The sequence below is a fragment of the Pleuronectes platessa genome, chromosome 3 (assembly GCF_947347685.1).
Source record: "Pleuronectes platessa chromosome 3, fPlePla1.1, whole genome shotgun sequence".
Taxonomy (NCBI): Eukaryota; Metazoa; Chordata; class Actinopteri; order Pleuronectiformes; family Pleuronectidae; genus Pleuronectes; species Pleuronectes platessa.
Genome location: NC_070628.1, coordinates 13,202,934 through 13,215,902, shown reverse-complemented (window position 1 = coordinate 13,215,902; position 12,969 = coordinate 13,202,934). Strand labels below are relative to the sequence as shown.

General features: G+C 39.9%; 1 protein-coding gene across 2 annotated transcripts; it reads right to left on the bottom strand.

Annotated features, from left to right (window-relative positions):
- Window positions 1-6,625: 6,625 nt before the first annotated feature.
- ankrd49 (ankyrin repeat domain 49) lies at window positions 6,626-11,916 on the bottom strand. 2 transcript variants are annotated; one of them, XM_053419479.1, is made up of 3 exons: window positions 11,773-11,916; window positions 10,033-10,274; window positions 6,626-7,733 (listed from the first exon to the last, which is right to left on the bottom strand). In XM_053419479.1, the coding sequence occupies exons 2-3, from the start codon at window positions 10,270-10,272 to the stop codon at window positions 7,257-7,259; spliced, it is 717 nt and encodes a 238-aa protein (XP_053275454.1). In that variant the 5' UTR covers window positions 10,273-10,274; window positions 11,773-11,916; the 3' UTR covers window positions 6,626-7,256. The 2 variants fall into 2 exon arrangements, with proteins under 2 accessions (XP_053275454.1, XP_053275455.1); XM_053419480.1 differs by lacking the exon at window positions 11,773-11,916 and adding an exon at window positions 11,600-11,766.
- Window positions 11,917-12,969: the final 1,053 nt, after the last annotated feature.

The following is a 12,969-nucleotide window of genomic DNA, read 5'->3' as shown; positions in this document are numbered from 1 at the left end:
TAATTGGAGTCATTTTAAAGCTCTTTGGAATGCTTTTGAATCGTCTTCTATAGAAATCCAGGGCATTTATCATCATAAATCCACCAGAGCACACCCAGAGCATATCCAGGATGCAGGGGACACAGGGACCCAATATAATAAAGAATAACTCTATCTGGGGCCAAAGGTCAAAACAGGAAGCACACTTCGACCAAGGCATTCACAGAATCCGGACTTTCCTTTAGCTGTTGTCAGCGTTGAATGAGTGACTGTACAAACCTCTGAACCCAGGTGGGAAGCGAACGTGTCGGAGGCCAGGGACACGTTTTACAAGCATGTGGCAATTTATGTGGATGTCCTCTGTTCTAATCTTTCTGAGTGATTCTCTCTGAGTGCACCAGAGATGTAACGCCCCATGCATGTTATGTGCAGAATTCCTGATGGTTTAAAATCCATCTGCTCATTATCTACAGCACACATCCTCTGCTGGATGCATGGGAGCTGCAGCCAATCCCCACCAGTGGATGGGAAGCGGAGTGCATGGTCTCTCCATCTCAGGGCTGACACATAGACAAAAGCAACCATCCATGCAACGGGCAGTTCAGGTTCCAATTGAACAAACCTGCATGTCTTTGGTCTGTGGGAGGAAGATCCATCAGAGAATACCATACAGAAATGCCGGAACCTATGATACCACCATGCCGCACAGATTTTACAGCAAATTAAAAATAATGTACATGTGTCTCAGTTACACATTTGAGACGGATTTGTAGAAAGATGTATCTCATCTGTTTCCATGATATCAAGCTCATAATGACCAAAAGTTTAGCAAGCAGTTTGCTTTGTTTAGCGTATTCATTCAGCTTGGGAGGGTGCTAACATCTGTAATTAGGATTAAAAAAGCATATTTTGTTTGTATAATGATATTTTTTCAATAAATAAAAAGTTTGTTCCAAATCTCATAGCAATCCAGTCAAAGGTTTTCAGGATCACCAAAGTTATTACGATTCATTCTCTGGTGACCATGAGTGCAAATATATGTGGATATATCTCACAACTGAATAAAGAGAAATCTCCTCATGTTGATGTTTGTTGAAAAGTCAGGACATCAACACAATCAGCAGGATCAATCCTCAGAGGACCATGACTGTTTGTACCACATGTAATACGATACTGAGCCCCTGATGACTGCTGACAGTGGAGAGCAGCGCTGTGTGGATGTGGATGTGAGTGGGGGAATGTGACTCGTCCTCTGTGGTCAATAAGACTAAAACAAAGAGCTGTATAAATACTTTCCAAACCCTGAAGGAAATACTGTTACTCACCAACAGAGTAATATTTGTAGTTTATCTAGTTGCTTCGATTAGAAATACATTTCATCTTCTCCAAGTAATAAGAAAATATCTCTGTTATCAAAAACATGCAGCTGTTATTCAGATAGTTGAAAACATTTCAGTCGTTTTTGTGTGATCCTGCAGACAAACAGACAGATGGTGAACAAAACCTTCTTTATATTATATATATATATATATATATATATATATATATATGTATGACTTCCATCATGTGGTGACCTCCAGGTGGAGACTGTAAAGACCACACGGTGAGAAGGAGAATATGATTCCTCTACTGAGGACGTTTGGTCCGCAGTGTGACACTACTCCATTGTGGTGTTAAGATTTTTCATTATTTACCGCTGACCTCTCACAAAACTAATTTCCTTGATTTGAAAAGCCCGACAGGAAGGGAATTGGAGTCTAATGCTTGAAAACATTGCAAGTTCTATCCCTTGTTCATGTCAGTAAATCCAAACACAAAGACTGAAACCTCCTAAAGGTTTCATCCGTTAGTGTTGTTTAGATTTAGTGATGAACTTGTCAGGGGCATCTCTCCACTTAGATATATGCAGGGGCTTCGTCTATATCTGTGATCCTAAGTAAAGTAAATGGGCCGATGGGTCAGCTGCACGACAGATAAAAAACTACAGCCACCACCTTGCACTTGTTTGCCTCAAACAACCAGTCCAGACGCCAAGAAGGCGAAATTCCCTCAAGGTGTCACTGTGTTATATCAGCTCAAAATAAATGGGAGGCACAGAGGCATTCAAACTGTAAATTGGACAGAGCATGGATCACTTACATCTGCTACTTTCAGTGGCCATGCTAAGCTAGGCTAAGCTAAGCTATTCGGCCACTGGCTCCAGCTTCATATGTTCAGACATGAGAGTGGTAAAGATCTAACGCTCAACAACAAAGAAAATCGATTTGACAAAATGTCAAACTATGTCACAGAGGTTCCCTGGTTGAATTGGATTTTTAAAAAACGTCCACTTCATCATGTTTAACTGATTCACCTCTTTTCGTAAATGAAAGGTTTTTATCTCGTCATTTGAAATAATTTGGTGGTTGATTAACGAGACTCTTCCATCATCTGTCCGTCACAATTAATAACTTTTCAACCTCATCTCTGGCTGGATCCCCAAGGACGATCAGAGACACTTCACATGGTTTCGCCTGATCCCGGAAAACAAATCAACGGCAGAGTGATGATAAAATCCATAAAACATTATTTAAAAACTGTATTGGAATAACTGCAAAGAAGAGAAGGTTCATGTTCTTTTCTCCCAGTTTCAAGAGTGTCAGAGCGGCTGTGCTTCACTGACCGATAACCGCTCAGGCTCTGATCTGGATGATGAGGAAATACAAACCTGAAACACAAGGACCCTCTCTATGGTTTTGATCAAATGATCTTTGGTTACTTAGATTTTTTTTCCTCACCTGCACAGAACCATGATGCTTTCTACATGAGTGATAATCATCATTAGGGCTAAAGATGGACGACATGTCTGTTTCCCAAAATTAAAGACAAATCATCGTTATGGCCCCCTGGTGGCTGGCTGTAGTATAGGTCATAAACCCTGCCTCCACGTTAGTGAATTTAACATGGAACAAACCAAAAGGTAAAAGTACACGTTGAACACATCATTCCTGAAGATTTGCGTTTTTTTTGGTATTTCTTATCACACCAATGTTTGTTCAGATGAACATTTCTCCAGGGAATTTGGTTTAAATTAGTTATTTGATGCTATAAAAACCGGGTGATCCTGATTGACCAGTGTATCAGCGCGTATCAGCAGGAACCTTGACAACGTGGCTCCACACCACGATCACTACAACGCAGACTCTGGCACCAAGTGAGGTCAGAAGCACAAGACAACTGGAGGTTGTATCGTTTTTGCAGAAAGAGAGGAAATGGAGACGCGTCATCCGTCTTCATTCGGAAAGTATTCTATTGAAATGCATGCCATTCAAATGTACACGTGCCTCAGTTACACATTTGATTTGTGCCTACAAGACTGGCTTGTAGAAAGATGTTTCTCATCGGTTGGCATGATATCAAGCTCATAATGACCAAAAGTTTAGCAAGCAGTTTGCTTTGTTCAGCTTATTCATTCAGCTTGGTAGGGGGCTAACGTCTGTAATTAGGATTAAAAAAGCATATTTTCTATTTATTATAATATTCTTTCAATAAATAAAAAGTTTGTTCCAAATCTCATAGCAATCCAGTCAAAGGTTTTCAGGATCACCAAAGTTATTACGATTCATTCTCTGGTGACCATGAGTGCAAATATATGTGGATATATTTCACAACTGAATAAAGAGAAATCTCCTCATGTTGATGTTTGCTGAAAAGTCAGGACATCAGCTAAATCAGTGGGATCAATCCTCCGGTAGCATATCCCTGTATTTCCCTTCAGAGGTGGTGGAGACCAAAAACAGAGCAAAAAAACATTACTGGTTTCCTTAAGTTTAAAGTGTGTAGCCTGTTAACACACAGCATAAACTCAGTAGGAGTAATTAACATGAACTCAAATTCTACTTTTGTTGAACAACTCACAGTCCTTATCAACATATATCAAACGATCAGCTGACACATTGCGAATAAAGACTGTGCGATGCAGTTGTGTTGGATTTGTCAAATTAAGATGTCCTAGGTTAGGGAGGAACCTTGAGCAGAGCCTCGTCTCACTGTGAAAACGAAGCTTATTTACACACACAATGAACTTCATTCTCCATCTTGCTTCACTAAATTATGATACCTGCTGTAAAAAAAACAACCTGTCTAAGTATTCCGCACAGTGATGTTATGAAAAACCTCCAGAGCTATTCCTTGTAAAAATGATTGGTGCAGATGTGCCACATCCTTGTTTGTGTTACTGAATATTTCACTACATTGAAAAACTGCTCTGCTCGACAGTCAGATCACCTGTTTGTTTGACCTTAAATCTTTTCCCTATTCATATATGTTAATCAGAATTAATGCCTTGAGGTTTCCAATGAAATCATCATTATTAACAAACGCCCTGTAGTTCATAAATCTATAAAAACTGCTGAAGTAATTGGCTGCTCTCTCATTTTTAAAGACTAAAACAAGTAAGTTATGCTTGTTGTTTATTCTGAATCTATTACACAACTTCTAACATATTCAGTGATGCTACTTATGGGACAAAAAATAATCAAACTGCTTATAAATTTTATGGATAAACGAGGATATTCAACATGCTGGTTTGTTTCGAGTCTTTGACACCTAGAAGAGAGACAGTGTGTGATGCAGGGAATTGTTTCTAAGACGGGTATCTTCCAAATTTGAGAAGCTCCTGAAGTGCGTCATTTACTAACAAGCCTCTCATTAAATCTGACAATTTGTTCAAAACTTTGTATTTTCTAAGCATTTTTTGAAAAACACTATGTGCTTGAACAAGAAACAAGTTTCAAAATATGTTGTTGAAAGCTGCATAGCTAACAGTAAACAAGGAATGGTTTACTGAATCAAGACCTGTGCATGGATGTTGGTCATATCATTTGCTCGTCTGTGTCAAAGTATAGAATAATCCGTGATCCACAACTGAACTCAATGCACAAATGAAGCTACATTGAGAAGCTGGTCGGATGTTCAGAATGAACATACTTTAGTCAAAGCTAATGGCCGATCTCTCGATGTTAAAGAGTCGTACAAACAGGTCCTGGATGCGCCTGTTTATCAGAACCTAATGGGTTCTGTTCTGGATCAGGCCCCACATTTCAGTCGTTTTTGTGTGATCCTGCAGACAAACAGACAGATGGAGATGAAAACAAAACCTTCTTTATATTATATATATATATATATATATACAGTATATATATATGACTTCCATCATGTGGTGACCTCCAGGTGGAGACTGTAAAGACCACACGGTGAGAAGGATGTTTTCGTAACACAAACTAACTTAAAAGATTCAACACAGCATGATGTTACCGTTGTGTCATTGGAAACGTGTTAAAACAGATTCAGCACGTTTTTTTGTACGTGGGAAAGTTCAACATGCTAAACACGTTATCTCGAGAATAAACCCAATCATCACACACATGAACTGACAGCAGTCATAGGTTTTCAACCTATGTTTGATTCTTCACTTTACCTGAACGCATTTGTGAGAAACGTAATAACGTTGACATTTCGTTTTTCACGAGCTGGGATGCTGCAGCTGACAAACCACGTGGCCCGATCAAGTTGAAACCACAGTGACTAGGATTCGTTTGAGAAGGCTGGGGCACAGAATCACCAGCCCCCTCACTGATTAAATGTTAAACCACTTATGGACCATTTTCACCTGCACTTAATAACTGCTTAAATACTGAGAACCTCATCACCGCCTCATCCCAACTCTGCAGCTGAGTCAGAACGTCGACGTGATGGAGCCTCTGCAGTTACATACCTGAGGCTTTGAAATTGTTTCTCTGAGGATGCGGGTTTAGCGGTGTGGCGGTTTGTCGATGGTTTTGTCTGAAAGTATGTTGAACACTCCCCAATTGCCTTGAAAGTAGCTGCAAGTTATCTGTGGATTACCAAACCCTCCTTGAGAATTACTAACTTTCTAGGAGATGGCAAATGATAGTAAATTATGGGATTTGGAGAAAAACTCATTTTCTCACCTTACGCGTCTCAATTACACGTCCTTCCTTATGTACTACCTCAAACTCTTGTTGTTGAAAATGTGTTCTCTATAATCTGCTGCCTGAAACCTTACAATCAAGGTTCATTTCATGCTCTGATGTAACTTCACCTCTTAAAAACAAGAAGCTTGTAGCTTGACAGCAGGTGTTCCCTGTAAATGTATGTTAAGCATCAACACCGAGAGAAGTTGGAGTGGAGACGGGAATTTTCCCTGCAGGAGGGGATGATTGTCTCTATTCCACTTTACTCTCAGCTAAGGTTTCATATTGGAACCTGACTTTTAAGACTCTGAAGTTTTCACTACAACATGGCACTATTAGCTGTTACAGGCCTGGGGCTTACTGGAGGATACTGTAAATTCTGATGATACATGAGTCACAATCAACAGCTCCGAGTGACCATGCCTATGGGAAAGAGAAAAACCTCATGTCAATTATCTCTGCCCTTGATGTAAATCTTCAGGAAAAAGCTGCAGGGCCTCATGACTATGTATTTGTAAACTGCGAGTTGTTGACTGTCGAAGTGCATTCTGTAGTCAAGTGGAAATCATGAAGAGCCAGTACTCATCTATCAGAGCTGTCCTTGGACATCACCCTGCAACATGCTTTGCGTTAAGATTTCAAGCTTCACGAAAAGATGCGATGACAAGAGGTTGTATTCATTGACATTTTAATGTTGCCACGATGCTTTTGAGGCAGAGTGCAAGAAAAAAAGTCAGAGGTCGCGTTAATCTGTTTCCGACAATAGAAACTACTTTAAATAGACAGTTTGATGTCAGTTGTGTCGATTGTGAGATCAAAATAGTGATTTCTGTTGAAGGTTATAGAACAAACTCACAGTGACCATGAACTCAGGCGGAGAGGTTGAAAACAATAATCACTTAGTTCACTGACAGAACATTAGACAACAAATTTTGGGTAATTAATCCGTTATTAAGTTGTTCTTCAAGCATAAAATGGCCAAATTTGAGACGTACAGGGGAAAGAATAAAACAAAGAGACAGCCTTATGATATTATGATAACCATGAACATCAGCAAAGATGTATTGAGTTAAGTCCAAGGGAAGGTCGTTCGCCGGTTTCAGCTTCTTAGATGAACTGACTTTGTGCCTTTCTGTCCTAAAAGACAATAAGCTGAACATCCGGACTGTTGGTCTGAAGTAACAATATTTGTAATAGATGAAAAGATTCAACAGTTAATAATTGTGTAGATTGGTCGATAACGTAGCTGCTGTCCAGATTGAGAACATAGGGAAGTAAATGTGAGACTCTACGTGCACTTGTTCACGCGTCTGGTACCACATTGACACAGTCCTCTACAATCTCAAACAGGAAGTGATGCGGGCCACTGCGGCGGGCCACCTCACTGGCCGTCTCCCCGGTGCTGCTGAGAAGCCCCGGCTTCAGGTGTCTGTGGGACAGCAGCAGCTCCAGCGTCTGGGCGGAGTCTGTCTTTGAGGAGCTGGCGTGTGAAGCGGCCAGGTGTAGTGGCGTGAGCCCGCCATTGGTCTGAGCGTTCAGCTCGGCCCCTCGCTGCAGGAGGAGACTCCCCACGGTGACGCGGCTCCACCAGCAGGCGCTGTGAAGGGGCGTCCAGCCATCGATGGTGCGGGGGTCAACCCTGGAGCCGGCAGCGAGTAAAGCAGAAACAACCTCCACATGGCCGCTGTAGGCTGCACGGTGCAGGGGAGTGTACCCGTCCGCATCACAGCAGTGCACCAGCAGTGGATCAGCCGATAATAATCTGTGGATGGGTGAAAGCTGGGAGGAAAATAAATTAATAAAACATAGAGAAGGAAATTACAAACCAAGAGTTTGTAGATGCCATACATGAGGGTAGTTTTTATCTCTTTGTAAATTAAACATTACACGCTGCACGAGCTGCTATTCTCAAAAACACAGTGGGCGCATGCTCACAATTTATCTGTGTAAATAAGTACAACAGTCTGAAGGAAAATTGTTGATCAATTAATAAACTGGAATGGCATTAAGAAAGCACATATCTCCAAAATGGCCCAGCCGTCCCTTAAATTCAAACAAGCTGCAGCAAATATTACACACTCATTGAAATCTGTTCCCTGCCTGATTTGTTTCATCAAGATCGATGAATTATTCCCGTGGAAAATGGTGAAAACGTTTTCATTATGTGCAAGAAAAATAAACAAATATTCCTGGATCTCGCTAACTAACAGACTAAGAACCATATGAACCAGACAACAAACAAATAGGGGTGAAAAGCATATCTTCATTAGAGGCTTTAGACTAGAGGAATGTTTGGTAACTAGGTCTCACTATTGTTTGTACCTTGTGCTTCACTCCTATGGCCTGAAGGACACACACACACAGACATACCAGCGCACGACAGATGTGATGTCTGCTGAATGGAGAGTCAGTGTCGTACATCATGTGAAAACAGTAAAGTCTTAGGTCAGATGTGATGACTACCCTTGTGTTCAGGATAGAGAAGAAACATGCGGGGGCTTTAATACGTTCAAGAAATAACAAGTGTGTTTGGTGAGAGATGTTGAATACAAGATTGTAAAAGGGACACAAATGTAATATCTAGTCCCAAACACTTATCAAAGATGAAATACTTTGACAGAAAATGAAGCAGAGAGATTAATGAGTAACTTCAAATTCTTTAGAGATTTATCAACATAAAATATATATTTGTTTTGCACGTTGAGGAAAATAATTACATGGAAATAGGTTGCGTACGCAGGGAACTGCGATTTAATTAAATTGAGGTTGACCTTGTCCCCAATGAAGACAGTGTTCAATTCCACACAGGGTGCTTTGTTTTTCATTATGTTAGAGGACAGTTGGTCAGAAAATGAGCGCTGCACCGTTTATTCTTATGATTAAACTGTTTTCAATGTAGCCTTTTTTTTTACTCACAATACACTTTGTCTTTCTGATTCACAAATGGTCAGCTCTTACTACGGCTTTCACCAGTCCTAGTATAGAGTAGCATATGTTCCAATACAAGGCTACATTATTATACACAATTGGCATTTTTAGCCAGATTTTATGTGGAAACTTTATTGTATAAATGTGTGATATCACAATGCTGTATATATATACGGCAGACAAGCTACATTTGTCTACCATCGGAGGTTTTTGTGATAGTCAACTTCTTCTATTTTCCTGGAAGTGTGATTTAATTGTGATACACATACATTATAAAATCCACTTAGGGTGATAGACAATTTCCTCAACATCACAGACTCACACTTTGAATCTTTTGCATTCCCTGTAGACGTCCATTGTGTGAACGATGTAGAGAGTCAACTAATTCTTCAAGAAAATCCTTGAGCAGAACAAACCGCTTCTCTGAACGAGCTGTTGTGCAACTGTAACTAAGATCAAAATATAATGGAAAGTACTGTTTTAATGAATCATTTGTACTATTCTATTGAAGAAAATAGTGAAAACACCTATATTTATTATTGCATAGAGAAGAAGATTGATGTTGTTTTATCCAACAAACAATAACTCAATTAAGAAAAGGACAAGCAGCAAACCCTCACATTTGAAAAGCTGAGAATCAAATGTTTGGTACAATCGCAATGATCACTGATTATTTCTATTCACAAAATGAGGTATATTCAGGATTACAACATTAGGTACGCTTCAGTTTTGTTTTTTTGATTGCCCATTGGATTCAGAACAAGTCAACTGTACAAATGAAACACATTCAAGTGTCATGCTTCAATTTGTAGTTGATTGCAGTTAACAGAAGTATAGTACGGCACTATAAATTGAAATGGCTAATTACTGAAATTATCTGAAGAGCTGAAATAACGACTACAAGCATTCCTGCGCTCTTGATAAAAACTCTCTCTCAATTCAAATGAGCTTTCTCCACGGGTGAATTTAACCCTGTTGATTAGAAACTCTGAATTGCACGGAGGTGTGAATGTGACTTTCTGTCACTGTATGTCGGCGCTGTGACTCACCACCTCCACTCGTGTCTGTCTGTGTGTTTCAATGTTAACTCTTTGTTTATTCCCACTTCCTGTTTGACTAAATGACAAATCAAATGGTTTTGATCACTTACACGATTGTTTTCTGCAGCCCACAGAATGAGCTCAACTGGTTTGTCTTTGAGAGCTTCCTCCTTTCCTAGATACCACTCCTCGCTACGTTCCCCTTCATCCTCCTCCTCGTCCTCCTCCTCCTCCTCCTCCTCTTCTTCCACATCATTGCTGCCTGTCCACAGGCTGCTGGTTCCACGGGGGATCAAGTGTCCATGTGTGTTCAGAAGCTCGAGTTGATTGAAATCTTCAGGAAACTCCATCACTGAAACAGTCACACAAAGAGAAATTAATATTAGAGATTTACAAACTATTGTTGAAAACTAAGTTATCAATCTATATTTAATTAATTTACTCGACTGAAAAGCCTCAGGGTGTTACTCAGCTCGTCAGCTTTGTTGCTTTGAGTCAGATCTATCACATTTATATAAGTGGCAGCATCCCCAGTGTACCCCGACAGTCCATTATGATCACAACTGCATCACATGCAACGAGTACATAAAATCTACATTTAAGAAAAAAAATTACTTTGAACAAGCTTTCCCACAAATAACACTAAGAATCATACATTCTTGCGCCACAAGGTTATCAAAATACAATAAGCCTCTTCAGTATTTTGGCTTGGCCTCCACATCCACTGCTACTGTATTACCGCTTTCTTATATTGTAATAACGTAAACATCTTTAAGATATGAAATAGTTAAAGCCCAACTGAACCTTTTACATACATATAAGAATTGATGTTTATACAAAATTTACAAAACATAACACAGAAAAGATGTAACAGCTGTAGAATTTTGCTCAGACTCTCTACATTTAATTTTGTACTGTGGAGACGATAAAAAAAAGGTTGATGTTGGAACAGGTTGGATGATAAGACATATCAGCACAACATGCTGGCGTTGTATGCTTGCATCTAATGTGAGGAAGAAGAATTACAAACACTCTCAGTATAATGAAATACAGTTAAACACATGAACTTTCTGAATCCTCAGGACTGACCATTACGTTGAATCAGCATCTTTTAGCTTTGTGCTCTTAAATTTCCTTCGGGATCAATAAAATATGTATATATGTATATATACATGAATCATGTGTCCGTCTGTGCAGGGGAGTCAAAGATATAGTTACTCTGAAGTTAGTTGAACTGCGAATATTGAAAAAGCTGAAATGTCACTCAAATACAATTATTCATGTTTACAACATATTATGTCAGCAGAATTGCGACTACTTTTCTCCTTCGTATATCGTTTAGAGGGAAAACGTATGATTTCATTTGATTATTTATTGTAATATGATCAAAACTCCAAAGGTTTTTTATCCATACATACCTCACGATCAGATTTTAATAAAAAGGACAACAGAAGAACATGTGCCTGTTGAGCTAACTCTCATTGTGCTGTTGATAAATGGATATCTGTCCCTGTCAAATAAAAATCAAACAAATGCAATGAATAAATAAATGACGTAAAGTCTTTGCTGACGAAGCACAAACCAGAGTCAACCACATGTTAACCACCTAATACACCAGTGACAGTTCCAGTGGTGGAAGAGGCTCCATGTAAACAACATTAAACCAGGGACTCTTACGTTAATGTGAAGACAACTGTACGTAAACGTAACAGCTGCCTAAACGTACGTAGACGTATCATGTAGCTACTGGAGCTAATGTTATTAGCATCATTTCTCGCGTCAGAATCCCTTCCCAGTCAAACAGGAGATTTATCTGACTAACCAGAATAAAACCATTAACTCAACCTCACCTTTCAATGGTTCAAAACAAACCGAGGTTCACTGGCTGCCGCGGAGGAATATGGGATATGTAGTTGTTCTTCGGTGTTAGCTACAGTGCACTTCACCATGGAGGTGTCACTACCCATAAGTACCGGCGGTCTGTCGGGTCTTCTTCGTTGGTGGAATTTAGAGTAGTCCAGAGACGGTGTCTGCCTGTTTCTGCCCCCTGTCAACTGTCAGGTGTCATTGCACCCTCCTCGTGTTCTGTACATTTAAAGTCTTTTAATGTCGATACATCCATTTAAAAACATTTAATTAAGAGGATACATTTTATATTTAATTCAGACAGATGGAGACCCACTATTAAAAGAGATGCACAAGTCTCCATCTGCCGAATTAAATATAAAATGTATCCTCTTGATATATATATATAAGTTAAAGCCCTATAATCAAATGTAGTCAGTTTCGAAATTGTGTCAAGCTGGTCTATTCTCATACCAGTAGCATATCGTTAGCTTTGGCTCCTCCCCCCTACGTCACACGTTCTCTAAGTTTTGAGTCTCCTGTCTCTCTTAGAGTCTAAGAGAGACAGGAGACTGCACACATACCTGGGTAAGGGGCATCACTGGTAGGGAAGGCAGTGTGTCTCTCTTGATTTATTGGACATTTTGCGTAACAAATACCTCTAAACTTATTTGAACGTTCACTCACATTGGTTTTCACACTAAAGTTGTGTTACCCTTCTCCCCCCACCCTCAACTTGCATCATCTTGGCTCTGCGAGCTCCGGCTAACTGGGGTTGGAGCCAATGTCTCGAATTGAAGTTGCGCGAGACCACCATGGTCCACCTCAAAATAAGTCTTCCAGCCGTCTGTGACATATGTGCCTGGTGAGTCTATGTCATTGTGGCCGCGTACTATTTTCTTGTGGCTTGAGTTCATCACTGACAGTCATTCTGACATGCAGCCCTGCTTCCCTCGTCCCCCTGAGTCACTTTTATTTTCCAAATCACGCATGGGTGGAGTGAGGAGCAAGGGCTGAACTTACACTTTGACATGGAGACTAAATCCATGAGATGGATCCTCAGTAAGAAAATATGGGAAAAATAATCAGAAAATATAGATAATAACCCAGGGCTGTAAATGGGCAACATTATGCTGCATTAACAGCAGGTGTACTCAGACAGAGACTTCATAACAAAAGTAAAAAACATTTCATTTAAAACA